At 38.4% G+C, this 18,588-nt stretch overlaps 5 protein-coding genes, 5 non-coding genes and 1 pseudogene across 14 annotated transcripts; 8 read left to right on the top strand and 3 right to left on the bottom strand.

Annotated features, from left to right (window-relative positions):
• Positions 1-71: 71 nt before the first annotated feature.
• Positions 72-195, bottom strand: F47B7.13. Its single transcript, NR_070734.1, has one exon. It is a non-coding gene; the product is annotated as an Unclassified non-coding RNA F47B7.13 (non-coding RNA).
• Positions 178-3,262, top strand: marg-1 (pharyngeal MARGginal cell marker). Of its 2 annotated transcripts, NM_001270075.4 has the most exons (6): positions 178-665; positions 715-840; positions 1,097-1,165; positions 1,382-1,489; positions 1,762-1,918; positions 2,662-3,262. In NM_001270075.4, exons 1-6 carry the CDS (start codon positions 248-250, stop codon positions 2,792-2,794), a joined length of 1,011 nt encoding a protein of 336 aa, NP_001257004.1. In that variant the 5' UTR covers positions 178-247; the 3' UTR covers positions 2,795-3,262. The 2 variants fall into 2 exon arrangements, with proteins under 2 accessions (NP_001257004.1, NP_001257005.1); NM_001270076.5 differs by lacking the exons at positions 1,382-1,489; positions 1,762-1,918; positions 2,662-3,262 and having other exon boundaries at positions 211-665; positions 1,097-1,344.
• F47B7.2 (Sulfhydryl oxidase) lies at positions 3,237-8,556 on the bottom strand. 3 transcript variants are annotated; one of them, NM_001383550.2, is made up of 13 exons: positions 8,484-8,556; positions 7,488-7,624; positions 7,356-7,438; positions 7,008-7,119; positions 6,796-6,953; positions 6,400-6,742; positions 5,982-6,149; positions 5,813-5,926; positions 5,620-5,761; positions 4,904-5,253; positions 4,452-4,635; positions 4,259-4,403; positions 3,238-3,476 (listed from the first exon to the last, which is right to left on the bottom strand). In NM_001383550.2, the coding sequence occupies exons 1-13, from the start codon at positions 8,539-8,541 to the stop codon at positions 3,434-3,436; spliced, it is 2,037 nt and encodes a 678-aa protein (NP_001370700.1). In that variant the 5' UTR covers positions 8,542-8,556; the 3' UTR covers positions 3,238-3,433. The 3 variants fall into 3 exon arrangements, with proteins under 3 accessions (NP_508653.1, NP_001370700.1, NP_508654.1); NM_076252.8 differs by lacking the exon at positions 4,259-4,403 and having other exon boundaries at positions 3,237-3,476; NM_076253.6 differs by lacking the exon at positions 3,238-3,476 and having other exon boundaries at positions 3,766-4,635; positions 8,484-8,555.
• Positions 6,158-6,247, top strand: F47B7.14. Its single transcript, NR_070733.1, has one exon. It is a non-coding gene; the product is annotated as an Unclassified non-coding RNA F47B7.14 (non-coding RNA).
• Positions 7,779-8,041, top strand: F47B7.15. Its single transcript, NR_070732.1, has one exon. It is a non-coding gene; the product is annotated as an Unclassified non-coding RNA F47B7.15 (non-coding RNA).
• On the bottom strand, positions 8,087-8,218 carry F47B7.10. Its single transcript, NR_070730.1, has one exon. It is a non-coding gene; the product is annotated as an Unclassified non-coding RNA F47B7.10 (non-coding RNA).
• On the top strand, positions 8,087-8,218 carry F47B7.16. The gene has a single exon (NR_070731.1). It is a non-coding gene; the product is annotated as an Unclassified non-coding RNA F47B7.16 (non-coding RNA).
• Positions 8,557-10,674: 2,118 nt separating the features above from the next.
• Positions 10,675-11,589, top strand: F47B7.6 (annotated as a pseudogene). The gene is made up of 5 exons: positions 10,675-10,752; positions 10,864-10,980; positions 11,027-11,181; positions 11,232-11,360; positions 11,412-11,589. Coding segments are annotated over exons 1-5 (657 nt in total).
• Positions 11,590-12,500: 911 nt separating this feature from the next.
• On the top strand, positions 12,501-13,523 carry F47B7.5 (DUF281 domain-containing protein; the record flags this gene model as incomplete). Its single annotated transcript, NM_076249.1, has 5 exons — positions 12,501-12,656; positions 12,713-12,758; positions 12,805-12,861; positions 13,001-13,134; positions 13,332-13,523. 5 exons carry the CDS (start codon positions 12,501-12,503, stop codon positions 13,521-13,523), a joined length of 585 nt encoding a protein of 194 aa, NP_508650.1.
• A 1,142-nt stretch (positions 13,524-14,665) lies between these two features.
• F47B7.4 (uncharacterized protein) lies at positions 14,666-16,011 on the top strand. Its single transcript, NM_076248.4, has 6 exons — positions 14,666-14,934; positions 14,991-15,036; positions 15,083-15,139; positions 15,285-15,418; positions 15,536-15,720; positions 15,913-16,011. Exons 1-6 carry the CDS (start codon positions 14,692-14,694, stop codon positions 15,917-15,919), a joined length of 672 nt encoding a protein of 223 aa, NP_508649.2. The 5' UTR covers positions 14,666-14,691; the 3' UTR covers positions 15,920-16,011.
• A 911-nt stretch (positions 16,012-16,922) lies between these two features.
• Positions 16,923-18,261, top strand: F47B7.3 (DUF281 domain-containing protein; the record flags this gene model as incomplete). Its single annotated transcript, NM_076247.1, has 5 exons — positions 16,923-17,123; positions 17,171-17,213; positions 17,260-17,316; positions 17,889-18,022; positions 18,064-18,261. The coding sequence occupies 5 exons, from the start codon at positions 16,923-16,925 to the stop codon at positions 18,259-18,261; spliced, it is 633 nt and encodes a 210-aa protein (NP_508648.1).
• Between the last annotated feature and the right edge of the window lie 327 nt (positions 18,262-18,588).

The following is an 18,588-nucleotide window of genomic DNA, read 5'->3' as shown; positions in this document are numbered from 1 at the left end:
GCCCTCCGAAAACACATACGGTACTCTCTTTCTACTACTACGCGAAGGTCGACGCCTCTCTCTTTCTCTCTCTTCTTTCTATTTGTGATGAGCTTAGTGCATGTGTGCGCATTACCGAAGTTCACCACGGAAGGGGGTGGGCGTTGCCTTCCGAAAAACTGTTCCTAGTATAAAAGAGAGGTCAAGGTCACTTTCAGCCATCACATCAGCTCAGCTCGTCTCAGCTCATTTCATCTACTGCTTCTCAATGGCTCCTCCAACTACAATTCCAAACTTGTTCATGTCTGACTTTGGACTGAACACTGATGATATCAAATACTTCCATATGGATTCTCACATCCAAGGGCGCGGACCAAACCGTCTGAAGCATCTTGACATTGAGGGAAGATGGGTGCTTTCTGGAAAGAGCATTCCATTCATTTCTGCCGCATTCAATCATCTTGAAAGACTCAATGATGCTCAGGTTCCACTCCGCGACATTACCGAGGAACCAATTGATGCCATCGGAATGGTTGGATGGACCAAGTCTTCAGCCCCAGCTGAGGAGGCACCAAAGGAAGAGAAGAAGATCCCGAAGAAGTTTGTGCTCCAGCCACCAGTCTTTGTGGAAGATGAGGTTCCACCAAGCCCAAGAGAAGTTGTCCCACATCGATCAGCAGGATATGGTTAGTTCAATAAATCAATACAACAAGTTATAATCCAAAATGTTTACAGGACCAGCTCACCACAAGAGAAAGCTCTCAATCCCAGACCGTTCCAGAAGTGTATCCCCAATGCCTGCTGAAGCTCCAGGACAAACTGTGTTCGACAAATACGCTAAATACGAGAGACACCGCAAAGGTTACTTTTCTTCCGATTCTGATTATGAGAGTAGCTCTGATGTAGATTCCGATGAGCATAGACTTATTAACTGGGAAGGAAAATTGTGGGTTCTAGCTGAGACCAAAGTAACTTTGATACGAATTGAAGAAACGATGTATGTTTTAGAGTAGTTTAGGTCAGCTTGTCTTTTGTTATATTTTTTGGTGAAAAATTATAACTAATAAATTTTCAGTTCGAAATTTGAAACTATCAAACAATATTTTTACATTTACAGACTCCATCACCAGATACGGAACCAAGTGGGGAGATGCTGGATACGTCTCGCACAGCCCATCGCCAACCGGTGAGATTCATGAAGAATATCAATACACCCGCCAATATTACCATTAAAACTAAGTCCCCTGCCCCATGTCACTTTTATATTCATTGAGTTTCGCTTGCCACCATTTTGACATCCTTGCTCAAAACTTTCTTGCACCTTGCTCAACTTTGCTCAATAGAATGAAGAGATTATTAGTCAAACTATCATGTTCACAATATTAACATTGGATTCTTGCAGGCGATGAACCACAAGCCATTCCACATCGTACTCAAGCACTTTCTCCACGACCAGCTTCCAGAACTCGCCAGTATGACAGCGAATACAGCGCCGATTTCTTGAAGAACGGTAGGTTTTAGGGGTTTTAGTTTTCAGTTCTTTAGTTTGACTTCTGATGCTTAACCAGACAAAAGATTCGAAACTAAAAGCTTAGAGCCATTGGGTGGCTCCTTTCAATAAACAGTTTGCCCCCACTAAACAGTAACATTAGAAGAAATGTCAATAGTCCATTTTGCGTAATTTCTCAATTTTTTACCGCCATTCCCGACCTCCCAACGCAAACATTCCATTACACATTGAAAACGTCGAAGCAGAAATAGAATAGCTAACCATTATTGCAGACTCGGCGGGCAGTGTCAACGAACTCAAGGTATTAACGAAAAACATCAAGGGAGACTATGTGCCGTACAGAACCACCGGGTACGGAGCATATCACGTAAAGAGACAGTATGATTTGAGCCCAAGATCTATGGGAAGTGATTATGCGACGAGCAGTGGGTAAGTGAAATATTAGTTCAGAAAGTGTTATTGTATGGAAAATGCAGAGCGTTCTACTGTGTTTCAATTGGAGAATCCGCAATTTTTTTCAACTGCCAATCCTCCATTTTAGCGATTTAACAGATTTATCACTTTTTTCATGTGAAGCTCATACCGGAATCGGATTCAGCATACCAAAAAACCATATTTAGAAATTAAAAAAACAATAGCTAAATGCTAAAAAATCGGACGACCAACTATCGGACCTCTACAATTTTGCCAACAATAATTTTGGTCATAAGTTTTTCTGGCTCATGGAAATAACTAGATCCATGTAAAAGCCGGATTTTTGTTATTTTATGGCCTTCAAACCCTATGATAAGCTACTGATGTGTCAATGTGGTCTAAAGTTGGAAAGTATTTAATTACTTGCTTTTAAACATTTTCGTACGTATTCGGGCTATATGAGTATTTTTAGAAACAAATTTCTACACGACTTGTACCTAGTTTTTTTTAATACACCCTAGGTTTAAGCTCATATCTGAGCTATCGATAGAGACCACTCAATGAAATTTCACAGACATATACATAAACAGACACAAACCATGTACCAAAAATAATATCTTCAACAAACTTTAAATGGGATTGATTTATTCAAATTACGAAAAAATCTAAAATTTTGTGTTTTTCCGAATTTGGAAAATTACCAAAAGGCCATATGCATAACCGAAAAAAAACCAGCAATAAAAAATTTTTTTTTTCAGATCCGAGCAGTCATCCCCCATCCCAGCTCGGCGGGAGAGATCAGCTGATGAGATTGTTTTGAGTGCCTACCACGCATCCAAAACCACCGACTCATCCCGTCCACGACGTGACAACTGGATTCGTCAACAATAATATGACCCAATTTATCAATTCATTTTCAGTTCTTATTCAAAACCAAATTCAGACGAACGAGTCAACCCCCGCATCTACCCAACCTCGCTTGTCGCCAGCAAAAAAAAATGTACAAAAGAAAATCTCTCGTTGTTCTAGAGATGAGGCCTACCATGTAGTGATTATAGACCAGCGTCCACCGGCAAATCCTTTGTGTGTGCGAGCATAAATGATTGAATCATTGAATCACACTTCGTCTCGAGAACAATTACAGTTTTCTTCCACATGCTATTCTTTTACAGATTACTATACCCCATGTACAATTTGAGTGTAAATTTACTACATACATATACACTATGCCCCATCCTATTAACCATCAGAATTTAACCAGTGAAACACAATTCGATAACTATCGTCGAATAACTTTTTGGGATTTAATTGGTGACAGCATTTTTGGAGTGAATCAGAAATAAAAACGTTTTATGGACACATGTATAGTATTATTTCAAAGGAAACCGTAACCAAGACTGTCAGCCAGATGATGAGCACAAATTAATAGCTGTGACAGGAATAGAAAATAAATATAACACAAAAAGAAAAGTGAACTTGTAACTTTCTGGAATAGCTGATGAGATCAGATATCCTTCATTCGGTGACTTGTTAGACGATATTCTGCTTTACCGGTGAGGAACTCCAAGGACACCTAAAAAAGTTAGTTGTTCGATTTCACTCAATCGGTTCATATTTTTTGAAGCATCGGTGAAATTTTTGATCTACTGCTAGGGGTTGGAGGAAAGCATTGCCACTCTAAACTTAAGACGGCACGTAAATTACAAAATCTAAAATCTATTTACTAGATGTCTGGAAACACAAAGCCTAGCTAACACAGTCAGACAACCCAAACAAACACGCAAATTTTTGATTTTAAATTTTTGCCCAAGCAACTCTACCCCACGTTTGTAGAAAGATTGGTATCAAAAGTTGGAATTGAAAAAACTTTTATTACGTCAAATTACATGACGAACACAATTAGATAAAGACAAATTGAAAAGACACCAAAAAAGTAGACACGTAGTGGAGAAAAACAATTTCGATCATGCAATACATTTAATAAATTAATATGCTGAAATAAATTAGATGAGATGTATCACTAGAATTATTATGACATTTCAAAGACAAAACACAACACGACGTTTGCATGTAGCTGGTTTGAAGTAGGTCAGTGCCGTATGCAACTAACTAAGACCGGCTTTTTCTTCAGTTTACACAACAGACACACAACTTGTAGGAAAAAATGGTAGCTGGACATGACATATGATATGAAAAGGAGTAGAAGATTTTTTGAACTTTTGAAGTAGAAATGTGAAAGAGCATGCAAAACAAAAAAAAACATAGGACAACATAGATGTTAGAAGTTGAAAAAATACAGAGATAGAGAGTGATATGTCAGCAAAACTCAAAAAACCCCCGGCAAAAATGAATCACAGTTTGAAGTCGTTTTTGTAATAGAAAGTCTTCCAAAACTTTGATCTATTCTTCCTGTATTTGCAGTAGATGACAATCAGCGCGACACCAATCAACGAGAGGAAGATGAAGTAATAATGTGAGCGGCCAGAGTCCGGAAGACCGTCTATAACACATACATGCTCACATACTCAGAACCAGAACCTAGTCTTACCGTATCCATCAATATCCTTCCATGTTCGCTGAGGACTTGCGTCTAGTACGTTTTTCACTTTGTCATTTGCTTCCAGTTGATCCACTTTGCCAGCATGAACTTGGAATTTTGGATTGAGGTGTCGCTGGCCAGCAGAAAGAGTTTTGCCTTCCTTGTACTCAACAACTTTGTACCCAGGTAGATTCTGAATGATAGATTTTTTTTGAGAATATTTTACTGGTTAATATTAATCACATTCCTTAAATTTATAGCTATTGCAAGAAAGTGCTTATTTTCTAAAAACATGTTTCCATCCGACTTTTTTTGGTAATGTGTTTGCGGACAAGATACATGAAATGACGATCAGAAAGTTTTGTGCACGTTGTATTACCAAAAAATCAACAAAAAAAGAATTGTCTCGTTTGTGATGTTTTAAACTTTCAGATAGTAGTTTTTTTTTAGATATTACTCACATCTGTTGAATCTGTCTTGATATTGGAATAATATTTGAAAACGAATGGCAGCGCCTTCGCTTCATCAATATCTCCATTCGCATCATAACAATCTGCACACAGCGACTTCGGTGGGAACTGTTGTTTCTTGAAAGACGGGTCGTCGGTTAGTGAGCCAGAAAGGCGCTTGTTGACAAAATTGTGAACTCTCCACAGCCATGCGTACACGTCTTCAGGCCTGGTCACCAAATGGAGCTGGTTCTTTTCCGCTTCTTTGGTGAAGTTTTGCGCACACTCGGAGCAACTTAAGAAATGGAAAATGAACGCGCGGAATGGCTCGAGGACGTCGATCACAGGCTTGAAAGCGGTATCTGAAAAAACAATTAGTTGTAGGGTTCAGTAAAAGGATGTAGATCAAGGTGCACATCCGCGTTTTCCGGCGAATTTGGAATTTTTTTATTTTGCAACAATTGTATCATAGCAAGAGAAAAACTCGTACGCTACCAATTTTTTAATCTACAGATTTTGGCTTATCAACTTCCAAGAACCCATACGCTGGTCGGAACGTGTGGCCGGTTATCGGCGCCCGGAAAATAGAGCTCCAAGGCGTAATTCTTCTGATTGCTTACAAGTTTTTTTTGGCTGTGATACATTTGTTATATAATAGCTACATGAAAACTTTCAGATAAGTCCCGTTTTCCAAGCTCGCCAAAAATTCCCAAATCTATATAACATACTGTGCTTCTCCTGTTTGTAAGCTTCCACGGTGATTGTGTGAGCCAGTGTCCAAAGACCGCAGGTATAACCTCTCAGGTTTGGTTTTGATCCCGCGCAAGCCATCCATGTGATCTCTTTTGGTAGTGGGTTTCCGAGTGCTTGCTGAAAGAAAAACGATATATATAATTTAAATTTTTCAGAAAACTTGCTTACCTGAATTTCATCAACTTTAGTTATCCACTCATTTGCAGTGACAACAGATTGAAGCTGAATCCACTCGTCAAGACGGAAGAAGAGCCGGCGCATTGGTGTGGTTCCAGGTGCATACTAAAAAAAATCAATATTAAGAAATACTTTCCATTAAAGATACATTTTAACCTACCTTCTTCAAAGTGTGCATCCATTGTTTGAGCACCGCCATTGGCTCATCACGAATTTCCTCTCGCCTTGGAATTTCCTTGTACAACATGTAGCTCATTGCACTTTTCAGGTCTACAAGCTGAACTTCGTACTGGTTGTTCAGTGGGTTTGACGGAGCGGCAATGACTGGCTGAAAATAAATTATAATTATTTTCATATTGTAGGAGCGCTTGGGATAAAATCAAGAGTGGGCTTTGTGGAAGGAATTGTGGATTAATGTGCAGCTCAATCAGGAAGAGTTAGCCACGCCATGCGGTCCACATACCGAAAATAATCTGTTTATTTTTCTCCAAAATTGTTTCCACCTCGAAGCCCAGCCCTGAATTTATTTACAAGCCCATTTGCCCATTTTCAACATAAAAAAATGTTTATAGACTTACCGCAGCATTGATCGGATGAACAGTTGGTCCCGAAGCGGCAATTTTATCTCCAATCAGCTCATCGATTTTGTCTTGAACATCAACCCACTTGTCGACCGGGCTGCTACTCTTCCACAGTGGCTCCTGATTTCCGTTGGAGAACAGTAATGCATGCACACCGCCATCGGAGAAGAACTTGGTGGCAATTGGATGATTTTGGGTAACATAAGCAACTTTGACACCATTGTTCCCGTGATAATTGATCAAGTTCGCCCATGCTATTACAGATGGACTGTCTTGAACGACAATTGCAAGATATGAAGTTGTTCCAATCGACTTGAACACTTCTTCCAACGTGGTAGTGCTAAAAAGGTTGTTTTGAAATATTTAAATCTGCGTTAATCACAAAATACTTACTCAGAAAGTGGCAAGAAGGTCGGCCAGCTTTCAGGGTTTTGCTTTTGAGCATCGGCTTGAGCAAGACCAGCGATATCATGAGCCAACTTGTTGATGTCATATTTGTCCCCACTGTACTTCATTCCATCGTCCTTATTGTGCGAGTTGTATTTGAAGTACTGAAAATTGTTGTATTAAGATTTCCATTCTCATTTAAAAAATTGTTTGCTTACTCTAAGAGATGGATATGAGCTAACAGAGTGCTCTCTGCAAAGTGGCATGTTCTTGTCATCGGCACAGTTGACCACAGTCACTTGAACGAGCGGAGCCCATTTTTCCAGTTGTCTGAAATTATTGGATTGAAAAAATCGTGGAACTTTTTATTATACATATATTTGAGTATGCAATTTTCAATTGTATAGTTTATAGTTTTTCATTACTCAAAATGAACCGAGATATAACCTTTTCAAGTTTTTGCGGAATGTTTTTTGTTTGATTTAAAAAAATCGTCGGCATGAAAGCCATGCAATCACTATGTAAATATTATCAATGTGCATTCCATTTTGCTAATCTGAACTTACTTGGCGAACTTTTTGAACGTTGGAGCATATCCGATGCAAGCACCACACCATGAAGAGTAGAACTCGATGAAATGTGCTTTTTTCTGAAAAGCTTTCAGTTTATTTTGGAGTTTTTCAAGGGAAAAAACATACGGATCCATAGATAGCTGCACTGAATGTATCTACATCGAGTTCGAGAATCGGATCGTCTTTGTCGTATAGTGATTCGCCAGAGCTTCCTCCAGCGCTGAACGCCAAGATAACTACCAAGATGAATAGCATAAACACTCCTGCAAAAAAACCAATAGCTTATAGTTTTAAACTCCTATTCAAAATTGAAGATTAAAGAAAGATATGAATACACTATTAGACAGAAATTAAACTTATGACAAAAAATCCGTCACACTTTTACTTTTGTTATGATAGTGTATATAGTTCAGACGTCACCAAAAAGGGTTTTCTAAAAATCTAAAATCTCACTAACAGCAAAAAAGGGAAAAGAAGAGAAAAGCGGATTTGAATGTGAGAAACAGCGAAACGCGTGTAGGATAGCGATGAAAGAAGAAAATTCGACTTGCGGACGGGGAAGTGGCTAGTTCGAACAGGTTTTTGGGTGGACGAAGCAAGCTATGGTCGCCTATCTCGAGCGCGGAAGACATTGATTGCAAGCAAAACATACTCGGGGAGAAATTTACTTCGGTGACTTTTTTGTTATAATGTTTCAAGGTATACCTAATTGTAGTGCAAAAAACAAACACCCATTCGGATATGGCGCGTCGAATGAAATGAAAACCGAGTGATGATTCACTGCAATGAGGTCACTCAATAATAAGGTCGCACTCATCCCACGACAGCGCGTCTTCCAATATGTGTTTAATGGGAGTTTCGTTTCGCCTGCCGAACTGTCGCCAAACCCTAGACTACATGACGGTTGGTGCACGGCGGACAGAAGCCAATATCGTCTCGATTATCAAAAATAGAATGGAAATGGTGTCCGGCAGCGGGACAATGCCGTCGAAAGTGAAATATACATCGGCGAATTTGTCTTCTCGCATATGCCAATAAAATTTTTTGATGTGAACCGTACACTAAACGGGCCGTGCTGACGTGCACACCGCCGATCGATAACTCAATTTTCTTGCAACGAACCTGTTATGACGGCAGCTATGCACAGACTCTTTGCCACTCCTGGCTCTTTTTCGTTCATGCGGTGAATTAACCCTGAAATTAACAGAAGTAACAAAATGATAGTGAAGAAAAAATACACAGATTAAACTTAGTAACACAGAAAAATAAACTTAATTAATTCTGAAAAAAAAATAACAAGTTGGCAAATGAGCCTAGGTGCCTGCGTGGAAGTCCGCAATTGTGCGTAGGTTGTAGTGTTTGCAGCCTAAAATTATATGGTGATTGCGTGAAAGTTACTTATTATATTAGTGTATTTAATAAGTTATGTGAGAACATTATGATATTGACGGAATAATAATTTATATTTTATTGAGAAATTTGAATGGAAAATTGAATTGAGAAAAATTGAAATTGAATGTTGTGTTCTGTTATATACACGTTGCATTGAGTATTTCAACATAATGGAAGATGTTTTTTGAAATGAAAAAAATATATACCACGGTTTTCAATAACATTATTATTTAAAAATCGTATTATATTTTTTTTAGCAAGGTTTAAAAAACCATCGGCTCCAAAACTGCAAACTAAACAGGAGATATCTGAAAAAAAAACAAAAAAAAACGTATACCAAAACAGAAAAAGCAAAAAATAAATATATAAATTCAAAACTTTTTGTTTCAAATTTTTGTAGCTGCTCTATATTTGTGACAATTAAAAAAAACAGTACAAAAAAAACAAAACAATATACAATACTGATAAAATTGGTGTCAATAATATTTCATGTTCAAAAACTAATCTGCGTGCATTTTAAACAATTTCAAAATCAAAAAATACATATTTTTCAAAACTACTTAACTAAAATTAAAATGTCTACAGAAGCAGAAGTAACATTTAGATTTCTTCTAGAAATATGTTATAAAAGTTTTTAAATTCTACTTTTTTTATTTAATGCTTAATTCAGTATTAAAACTAGAAAAAATTCACAGTAATAACTGTTGTGACTTGGGCCTAACGCTTCCCCTGCGTCCCAACTTTGCAGATATATGACCGGTCAGGCTCACCCACTCGCCACCACTCATCATCCGCGAATACATTCACTCTCCGTTGTCCTTTTCCGTTTATTATCTATTAATAATAATTCCCTTTTGAATTACCGCCATTTGCGTATTTCCCGATGCAAGCGCGCTCCTCCGAGACCTCCCGTTACTCCGGAGCGTCGTAGCTCCGTAAATCCACACAATAATTCTATCCTACTTTTAGGCCAATCGTTCATTCTGTTCTACCTTTCTCCAGACGAGTCAGCGGCTACCCATCCGCAGACACTGTGATTCAGGACCTTTCTTCACCATTTCCATCCTGATAATCACTTTAATTCCTATTTATATCCTCTGAATAAACTGGAATTTCGTCTGAAACTGTGTACTGTTATTCTCTCCGCACCGCTTATCACCAATGCCGCTCGAACATTGCTCCGTGTCTCTCCGCGCGTATCTGAAATACGCTGTTTGTCACTCGGTAGGGTGACTGACTCCCCTCTACTAGTCCCGAGTGTCAACATTGGTGCATCGACCGTTGCAGCTCTTGATTTTCACTAAAAAATCGAGCTGTATTAAGAATCTGGAGTCAGGCGGAGACACGCGGCGCGGCTAGCGTGCGTGTAGAGTTAGTACGGGTGTTCCTCCTAGAAAACACCCAGAACGGTTGATTTCCCTAGAAATCAGGCGGTGTAGAGCCCACGAGCTCTCCTGCCCGTAGAATATCGATTATTCGCAAAATCAGGTCAGTAGATTGCCCACGAGCATTTCCCACGTGAAATCGCACATTTCTGCTCTTCGTGACGCATATCTGGAAAATTCCGCTGAAAATCACTATTTTTAGCCCAATATTTCATGTAATTGTCAAAATTCCCGAAAAAACCGTCGTTTCCACTGAACCATCCTCTCTAAAATTCAAATCGGGAATTTACAAATGACGAGGAGTACGGTAAGCGTTTCGGTGCAAACACCGCGACGCGCAAAATGCAGACTCGAAATTACGAAATGAAGTCCCAAAATTTTCTCTGGTATTTTGGTTGATTTCTTTCGCTTTTTCCCACGTTTTCGCATTTTTTCCTTGATTATTCTTAATCTTTCCGCGTATTTTACGTTTCTTTCCACTGAAAACTCGTAATAATATCATTTCTCAGTCAGAAATCGTCGGAAATCCAGGAAAAATGCCGAAAAAGCCAAACGTGACCAAATCCTCCCACCAGGACCCTCCAGGCTACCCTCCGCTTGATGCAAATCGCGAGGTGAGAGTTTTATTTATTTCCGTATTGAAAAAAATCCTAGCTAATACACTTATTAGCAGGGGAACCTCTCTTCAATTTTTTCCGGATTTAATTAAAATTTCTCTTGTTCAGGAGCGAGTCCAGATCCAATGGGCTACCCATCACCATTGGATCAACTGCAAAGTCTCCCACTTGAGACTGAGCAGCACCGCCGAGGCCTCCAAGGACCAACTAGTCCAGCATGGATCGGTGAGTTCCTAGAAAATTGAGAATCCTTAATTGTTTTCTTTTCTAGATGCCAGACAAAAGCGCATGAGCGCCGGCAAGCGTCAGGAAGAGGAGGATTTGCGCAAGGCTATCCAACTCAGCTTAGGAGACTCCCTCGGTCATCACCCTGCTACGCTACCCCCCCTCCCCCCCCGGAACGCTCTTATCACGCCGATCACTACGGTTTGTGGTTTTGTCTGAAGGACAATTTTCTCACTAGAATTTTGTTTCAGCTGTCGACACTTACGACTCAAGGCTACCCTCCACCTCGCAGTTGGCCGCCTCTCGCGATCACATGCCACACGACTATCAATCGTCGAATTCGATGGGCTACCCAACCCCGTCGATCCTGCAGGTTGGAGGTAACACTCCTTCAAAAATGTCATCCAAAAATGCAACTCCATGAGTTTCAGGCATGCAAGTTATGCTTCAAAGGCTAACCAAGGACATGGTTTCGCCCAGCGGCTCATGGACTCAAACCCGCCGGCCACTCAGAGGGACAGCGGAAGCGGGAAGAAAGGCAATCGCCAGTTCTTGCCCACTATTGAAGGTTCACTGCCAAAAGGATCCCCGCAAGTCCGCGACATAATCGCTGGGACAGCGGCAAATGTCATCTCGAAGATGACACGATGGATGACTCAGGCTAACCTACAGTAATGCACTCACTTACTCGTACTACCACTGCCTTCTATTCTTTATCCTCCTAATAAAGATCTTCATTGAAGTCATGATCCATTTGCGCAAACAAAAAAAATCAATATCTAATAAAATCAAAAATTTCAAAAATTTGTCGGTTTTGATGATATCTCTTGGACTTTTGGGTGTATATATTTTTATCTTATCAGTATTCCGTTTCTTCCGTTTCTTGTTTCATCAGTTCAAATTTGAATGTCGGAGAAGTCTGTGAAAGTTGACATGGCATGTGAGCTAAGAATCCAGTACTATTATTAGTTTTCCATTTAAAAAGAAGCACCGTAAATGCCGTAAACTCCTCAAATCAAAAAGGAACCCATAGCAGTTGGGCGCACGTGTACAGTAGTTTGAATCTGATATTTATTCTTATCTTACTAGTTGGTGAATGTTGAGACGGTACGGCAGGGGTACTGTAATCATTTTTAACGTTATTGGTTTGGTCAATGTAAACTATTATTTTCTAGGCTCATTTTGCAGTTGTAGAAGAAGTTGTCCAAGAGATATGGGAAAAAAATCTAATATAAATCGAAAAGTCGTCTGTTTGAACCCATACAAGGATCTTTGCCCGAAAATTCTTTGATTCTGACGACCAAAAACTTGAATATTGTAGGATAGACAGGTGCTGCCGATTCAGACTCCTTTTGTTGTTGCGTAACTGGATTTATCTTCGAAGATAAAAAAGTGATCAGTATCTCACGATATCTTCATTATTAATTCTTGCTATTGAGATTTTCTATTTGAAAATGAATATTTTAATTTTGTTTCTAATTATTCCATATTTTCTGGTAGTATCTGAATGCTGTATGCGAATGGACCCACCAGATGATGTATATATTCCGAGTACATTGGCTCCTGGAGTGAGCACAATGGCTCCTGGAGAGAGCACGATTGCTCCCGAAGATACGACGATGACACCTGGAGGTGTGTCTACTCCAGAGACCTCCGTGGAAACCGAGGCGCCTGAGGTATAAATATATAGTTTAATAATACTTACTAGTAGATTAAAACCCTGAATTTTAAGATAACGATAATGACAACACTCGCAATGGAGTCATCCACCGTAACGAGTAAGCTTTCAACCGATTCTTCACTAAAATTTTAAAGATGTTTCAGAAGAAGCATGCCCAACATCTACAACCAAGTGTCCCGATTTATCAGCAATAATTAAGGGTGAGCTTCATTATTTTATTAAGCAAAGTACTTCTAATTAGTGAACCCGTTTCGTGTCAAAGTCGTGAGAATGAAAACTATAATCACTTTGAAAAAATTGAATGCTTGAAAATAAAACGGAGATCTTTTGAAATTTCAGGTGATATGAGGGTCGACGTGGTGGATGGCTGCGCTGTTTTTTCTTGTCCCGAAAGCCAACTTCCATATGCTCTTGGTTTAATTGAAGGAAGCGAAATAACAGGATTTTCAGTACCTGCTGGAGTAACTCAGTTTGTAAGTGGTCTTCAGTTTGGTGTAGTAAAGTATTCAAAGTAGCTCACGGGCTCTTCGAATAATATATCATTTTGTAGGTAATTTGTTGCAACAGTTACTCAACTGTAATCAACCTTGGAATTTCATTTGAGCATGCTTAAACTTACTGAACTTGTCTAGTACATCCCCTTGATTTTCCAATGAGAATACGTTTTCAGGTACTCCAACAACCATTGGAAATAGAAGAGTTAGGTGGCGGAACTGTAAATGATTACTATGGGCTCTCATGTGAGAACAATATGCTTATAGCCTCGATATATCCACAAGGAATTGCTGTTGGATTCACGCTTGCAGGCGCTGATGGTTCATTGAATGGGAAGAAAACCCCCGTCGACGCTATGTTATGGTGAGTCCTATATGTGCTAATAATTAATACCAAATGTATATTTTTCAACACCGGATGATTTGAATAGAATAGCTGAATGTGATTGCAGTTTATGATTTATAATTTATGTATATATTTGATAATTGTTTAATTCTAATTTTTTCTGTGGAGCTTTTTTTGTTATTTCTAACCGGTTGAACATTGCTTCGAAAAGTTTGAATGTTTTAAATACACTATACTGAATTAGAAATAAATTGTTGTCATCATTTTTCATCGTTTCTAGTTCTAATCGGTGTCATTTAGACTAGACACCCTACAGTCCACCTAGGTACCTTTACAGGATTGCATTCGTCTGTATTTTGTTCTTGCGCAGCTGGATTTCCAAGACGCCACATCAGAATTGATAAGATAAGAGTACATAGATTTGCTTCTCATAAACACAGATCATTGATGTGAAGTCCTCAGATTATATTTGTGTTGCCGATGAATATTGATTTCAATTCTTAAGTAACCGGGGTATCTTCGAGGATTAATATGTGCTCTGTCGTCATCATGTTTTTGATACCAAACCTTAAATATAAATTAATTCATAATGAAAATAAGTAATCCAACTGTTATTCCAACTACATACGTGGTGTCAGGCTGTCCCATTTCGGTTTGATCTACGTAGATCTACGAGAATTGCGGGAATTTAGACGCAGATTTCTCAAATGATATCTCATGGTTGAGAACGTGCGGACATCACATTTTGCTGTGGAAAAAAAATTCCCGCATTTTTCGTAGATCAAACTGTAATGGGACAGCCTGACACCACTTGACTACATATGTATATTATGTTTGATAGTGATAACATATTATTGCATGAATTCTTGAACTAATCATTGAACAAGCTATTAGTCTCACATCTTTACTTCGGCAGCTTGCATTTCAGATATGAGCAGAGTTATTAAAAACTTTACCATAAAAAACTAATAACTATCAAAAAGTTGTCTATTTGAACTCACATCAGCAAAGGATCTTTGTCCGATTTCTCTGATTCCACACTAAAACTTGAATATCGTAGGATAGACAGATGCCGCCTATAAAAATTGATGTCGTTGTTGCAAAACTGGATATATCTCCAAAGATAAAAAAATGATCAGTCTCACCGTAACTCATTATTAATTCTTGCTATTGAGATTTTCTATCTAAAAATGAATATTTTGACTTTCTTTCTAACTATTCCATATTTGATGGTAGTATCTGAATGTTGTATGCGGATGGTTCCACCAGATGATGTCTATATTCCAAGCACGTTGGCTCCTGAGCAAAGTACATTGGTTCCGGGAGAGATTACAATGGCTCCGGAGGAAAGTACAATGGCTCCCGAAGATACCACGATGGCTCCTGGAGGTGTGTCTACCCCAGAGACCTCCGAGGAAACCGAGGCGCCTGAGGTATAACTATATGAAGTAAAAATAATTACAAGTAGACTAAAACCCTGAACTTTAAGGTTACAATGATGACAACAATGGCAACGGAATCATCAACCGTGACAGGTAAGTTTTCAACCGATTATTCTCTCAAATTTCAAAGATGTTTCAGAAGAAACATGCCCAACATCTACAACCAAGTGTCCCGATTTATCAACAATTGCTCTGGGTGAGCATACTTATTTTATTAGTCAGTTTCATATCGGAGTCGTGAGAAAGAATACTAGAATCAAGTCAAAACATATATATAATATTTGCACCCTTGGAAAAATTTTGCACTTCAATAGGACAACAGAGATCTTTTCAAATTTCAGCTCCAATGATGGTTCAAGAGGTGGATGGCTGCGCTGTTTTTTCTTGCCCCCCTGGCCTGTTGCCATATGGTTATGGCTCACTTGTAGGAACCGAACTAACTGGATTTTATATACCTCCTGGAGAGGATACATTTGTAAGTGGGGTTCGGTTTGCTGTAATCAAATCTCTAAAGTTACTCTATTGGAATAAAAACTTCTTACCGGCCAAAAATCCCACACTACTTAATTTTTCAATAAGCATATGTTTTCAGAGACTCATCAGACCAGTGACCCTGACAGAATTAAATGGCGGCACAGTAAATGATTTTTTTGGAATCTCATGTGAGAACAATAAGTTGATCGTCTCAAAATACCCACGTGGAATTTCTGTTGGCATCACGCCTGTGGGCACAGAAGGTTTATTGAGCGGAAAATCATCTATGAACACGATGAGATGGTGAGTTTTAGTCTAAACCTATATGTACTATTACAAGTGTAATTACAAGAAAAATTGGTTCCCAAAGCCATAGGTTTCAATTGATATTAATCATGAAGAACTGTATTTAGACTTAAACTAATTAACGAAAAAACTGAATTTTGAAAAAGTCGACAGAAGAACTAAGTATATTCTCAAATTTATATGTTTCAGCAGCTGATGATTTGACCATGAATGGCTCGATGTGATGACACTTTGTAATTGATAATTGTTAAAAATGTTTTAATTGTTTTAACCTAATGAAAACGCATCTTTTTTCAATTCTTAATTGTGTCAAACCAGCTGTGCTCCGACTGGCTCCAAATTAAATTTTTTGAACAAATCTTAAAGTGCTAAGCTTTCGATGCATTTTTTCCCAAGTTTCACAAAATCTCACTAAATTGCTAGATTTTACAGATTTTTTACTTTCAGAAATTAGAAAATTTGAACTCCCGAAAAAAAAAAGTTTCTTAGAGTCCCGCAAAATTTTACTAAAGCATTCCGACCATATCCCCCCTACTAAACTCAGACCAATATCCCTCCATAAGATGAAATGTTTTTTCCCGAAATTACAGTACCCCTACAGTACCACTACAGTACCCAACCATGTATTATATCAAACCACGAACAACCTGATCTCAGAGAAAAAAAACATATTCAGAACAAAATTGAACCCGATGGAGAAAAATTACAGAAGGTTCACAAAAAGTACATAGCCAAACAGTATGTCTACATACGAAAAATCAAACTTTAGGCCCTATTGTCAAACTCAATTGACCAGACTTCTCCAGGCTGTTGAAAAAAGAAACTGAGGAAACAAGAATAATGATAAGATAAGAGTACAGAATACATAGATCAACTTGATCAACTATAGCAACTAATCCTTCTCGTAAGGAATTCCAAACTCCCCCCAAAAAAAGGGTCGATGGAAGTTAAGGTAAGAAGATTTAACACACATACCCATTAACGTAAAAATAAATTATTTTTGAGATGGAAACACAAAGATCATCGGAAAACTAGAATATCGTACAAGACTGTGATAGACAGGTGCCTCCGATAAATGTGGATTTTGGCCATACGCAACTGGATTTATCTTCCAGGATAAAAATATGGTCAGTCTCACAATATCGCTATTATTTAGTCTTTCTATTAAGATTTTAATCTAAAATATTTCTACCCAAAAAATGAAGATTTTAAATTTGTTTCTAACTATTCCATACTTGATGGTAGTAACTGAATCTTGTATGCGAATGGTTCCACAGGATGATGCCTATATTCCGAGTACAATGGCTCCTGAGAAAAGTACATTGGCTCCTGGGGAGAGCACAATGGCTCCGATGGCTCCTTCTACCACAATTGCCGCCGAGGAAACAAGATTGCCTGAGGTAGAAATCCAGACATAATCTTATTCTGCCAAATCTAATCTTTCTAGGAAATGATGACAACACCCGCATTGGAGTCTTCAACTGTGACAGGTGAGTTTTCAATTGATTATTTTCTCAAATTTTTAATATTTTTCAGAAAAAGTTTGTGCAGTTACTGAAGAAAAATGCCTAAATTTAGCAACAGTTGTTCAAGGTAAGTCGTTAAAACCTTTAAAAAATGTTATTGCCCCAATGGGTCTCTTTGGCGGCGGGCGGAAATGTGTACGGTTCATTAAAAACGGCATATTTTTTTCAAATCACCTCCGGACTACAGTTATCCTACAGTACTACTACCGTACCCATTACTATGCTACAGTACCCTCATCCTAACTATACCAACTAACCCCAATTCAATATCACTTCAATTGCCAAAACTTCATAGACTACCTATAAACACACCCGTAAAAAGTTCGTTATATATAGTAAATGATACATATTACATAGTTACTAAGAATTACCAATATTCATTATTAACGCTTTAACAAAAAAATGGGTATAGGAAAATTTAAAAAAAAGCAAAGTCTCCGTAAAAAAACCTATTAAAAAATTTTAAAATGTTCGATTTTGGCTGAAAATGAGCCATTTTTCCAGAACTTTGAACCGCCATAACTTTTTAAAAAGACATTTTCAAAACGCCTAATTACGAAATTTGGTAGTTTTTAGTCATTTGGGGTCTAAAAAGCAAAGTCTCAAATTCCCGTACTCCACCTTTGATTTGAATTTCAGGCACAATGCAAATGTTCGAAAAAGACGGCTGCATTGAATTCATGTGCCCTGATAACGACGCTCCATACTTCAAGGGTGCATTTGCGGATAGTGAAATACCGCCACCTACCGCAGATGACGAGGGGAATGAATTAGTGAGTGGTACCTAAATTCATAAAAAATTAAATTGTTTCAGACAATCATTCGTCCAAAATCGCCAGCACAAATAGCCAAGGGGTTAGTTGCCTATTATGGATTGACTTGTGTGGACAATAAATTGACAGCCACTGAGTATCCACGAGGAATTAATTCCGTCAGAACAGGCGATGTTTACGGCACGGATGGATCTTATAGCGGGAAGAAATCTATTTTGAGTCAAGTAGATTGCGATTGATAAACTGTTTGCTGAATTAGAAAAAATAAACTATTTTTATACAACACATTACAATGGTAGAGGAATGGTGTCATAGTGTCCCATTTTGGTTTGATCTACGTAGGTTCACAAAAAAAGCGGGAAAAGAGACGCAGAGTTCTGAACTGGAGGATTCGCATGATCAAGAGCGTGCTGACGTCACATTTTTTGGCAAAAAAAATCCCGCATTTTTTGTAGATCAAACCGTTAGCCATGTAAAAACCCGAGGGATAATCGTTTTCTGAAAGAGGGTCCGTAAGGTAATAGCACAATGATCAAAAAACTTTTTCGGCGAATTCAAAATCCACA

This window comes from Caenorhabditis elegans, chromosome X (genome assembly GCF_000002985.6).
Source record: "Caenorhabditis elegans chromosome X".
Lineage (NCBI taxonomy): Eukaryota > Metazoa > Nematoda > Chromadorea > Rhabditida > Rhabditidae > Caenorhabditis > Caenorhabditis elegans.
The sequence above is the reverse complement of the archived record's forward strand: the minus strand, read 5'-3'. Positions and strand labels throughout refer to the sequence as shown.

Coding starts and splice junctions, on each gene's coding strand:
- marg-1 (NM_001270075.4), top strand. CDS start 248: ATGGCTCCTCCAACTACAATTCCAAACTTGTTCATGTCTGACTTTGGA. Junction 1,166..1,381: donor GCACAGCCCATCGCCAACCG/GTGAGATTCATG, acceptor GGATTCTTGCAG/GCGATGAACCACAAGCCATT. Junction 1,919..2,661: donor GATTATGCGACGAGCAGTGG/GTAAGTGAAATA, acceptor TTTTTTTTTCAG/ATCCGAGCAGTCATCCCCCA.
- F47B7.2 (NM_001383550.2), bottom strand. CDS start 8,541: ATGAACGAAAAAGAGCCAGGAGTGGCAAAGAGTCTGTGCATAGCTGCC. Junction 6,150..6,399: donor TTCATCCGATCAATGCTGCG/GTAAGTCTATAA, acceptor ATTTATTTTCAG/CCAGTCATTGCCGCTCCGTC. Junction 5,254..5,619: donor TTACAAACAGGAGAAGCACA/GTATGTTATATA, acceptor TTGTTTTTTCAG/ATACCGCTTTCAAGCCTGTG.
- F47B7.4 (NM_076248.4), top strand. CDS start 14,692: ATGAATATTTTGACTTTCTTTCTAACTATTCCATATTTGATGGTAGTA. Junction 14,935..14,990: donor AGGAAACCGAGGCGCCTGAG/GTATAACTATAT, acceptor CTGAACTTTAAG/GTTACAATGATGACAACAAT. Junction 15,037..15,082: donor GGAATCATCAACCGTGACAG/GTAAGTTTTCAA, acceptor AAGATGTTTCAG/AAGAAACATGCCCAACATCT.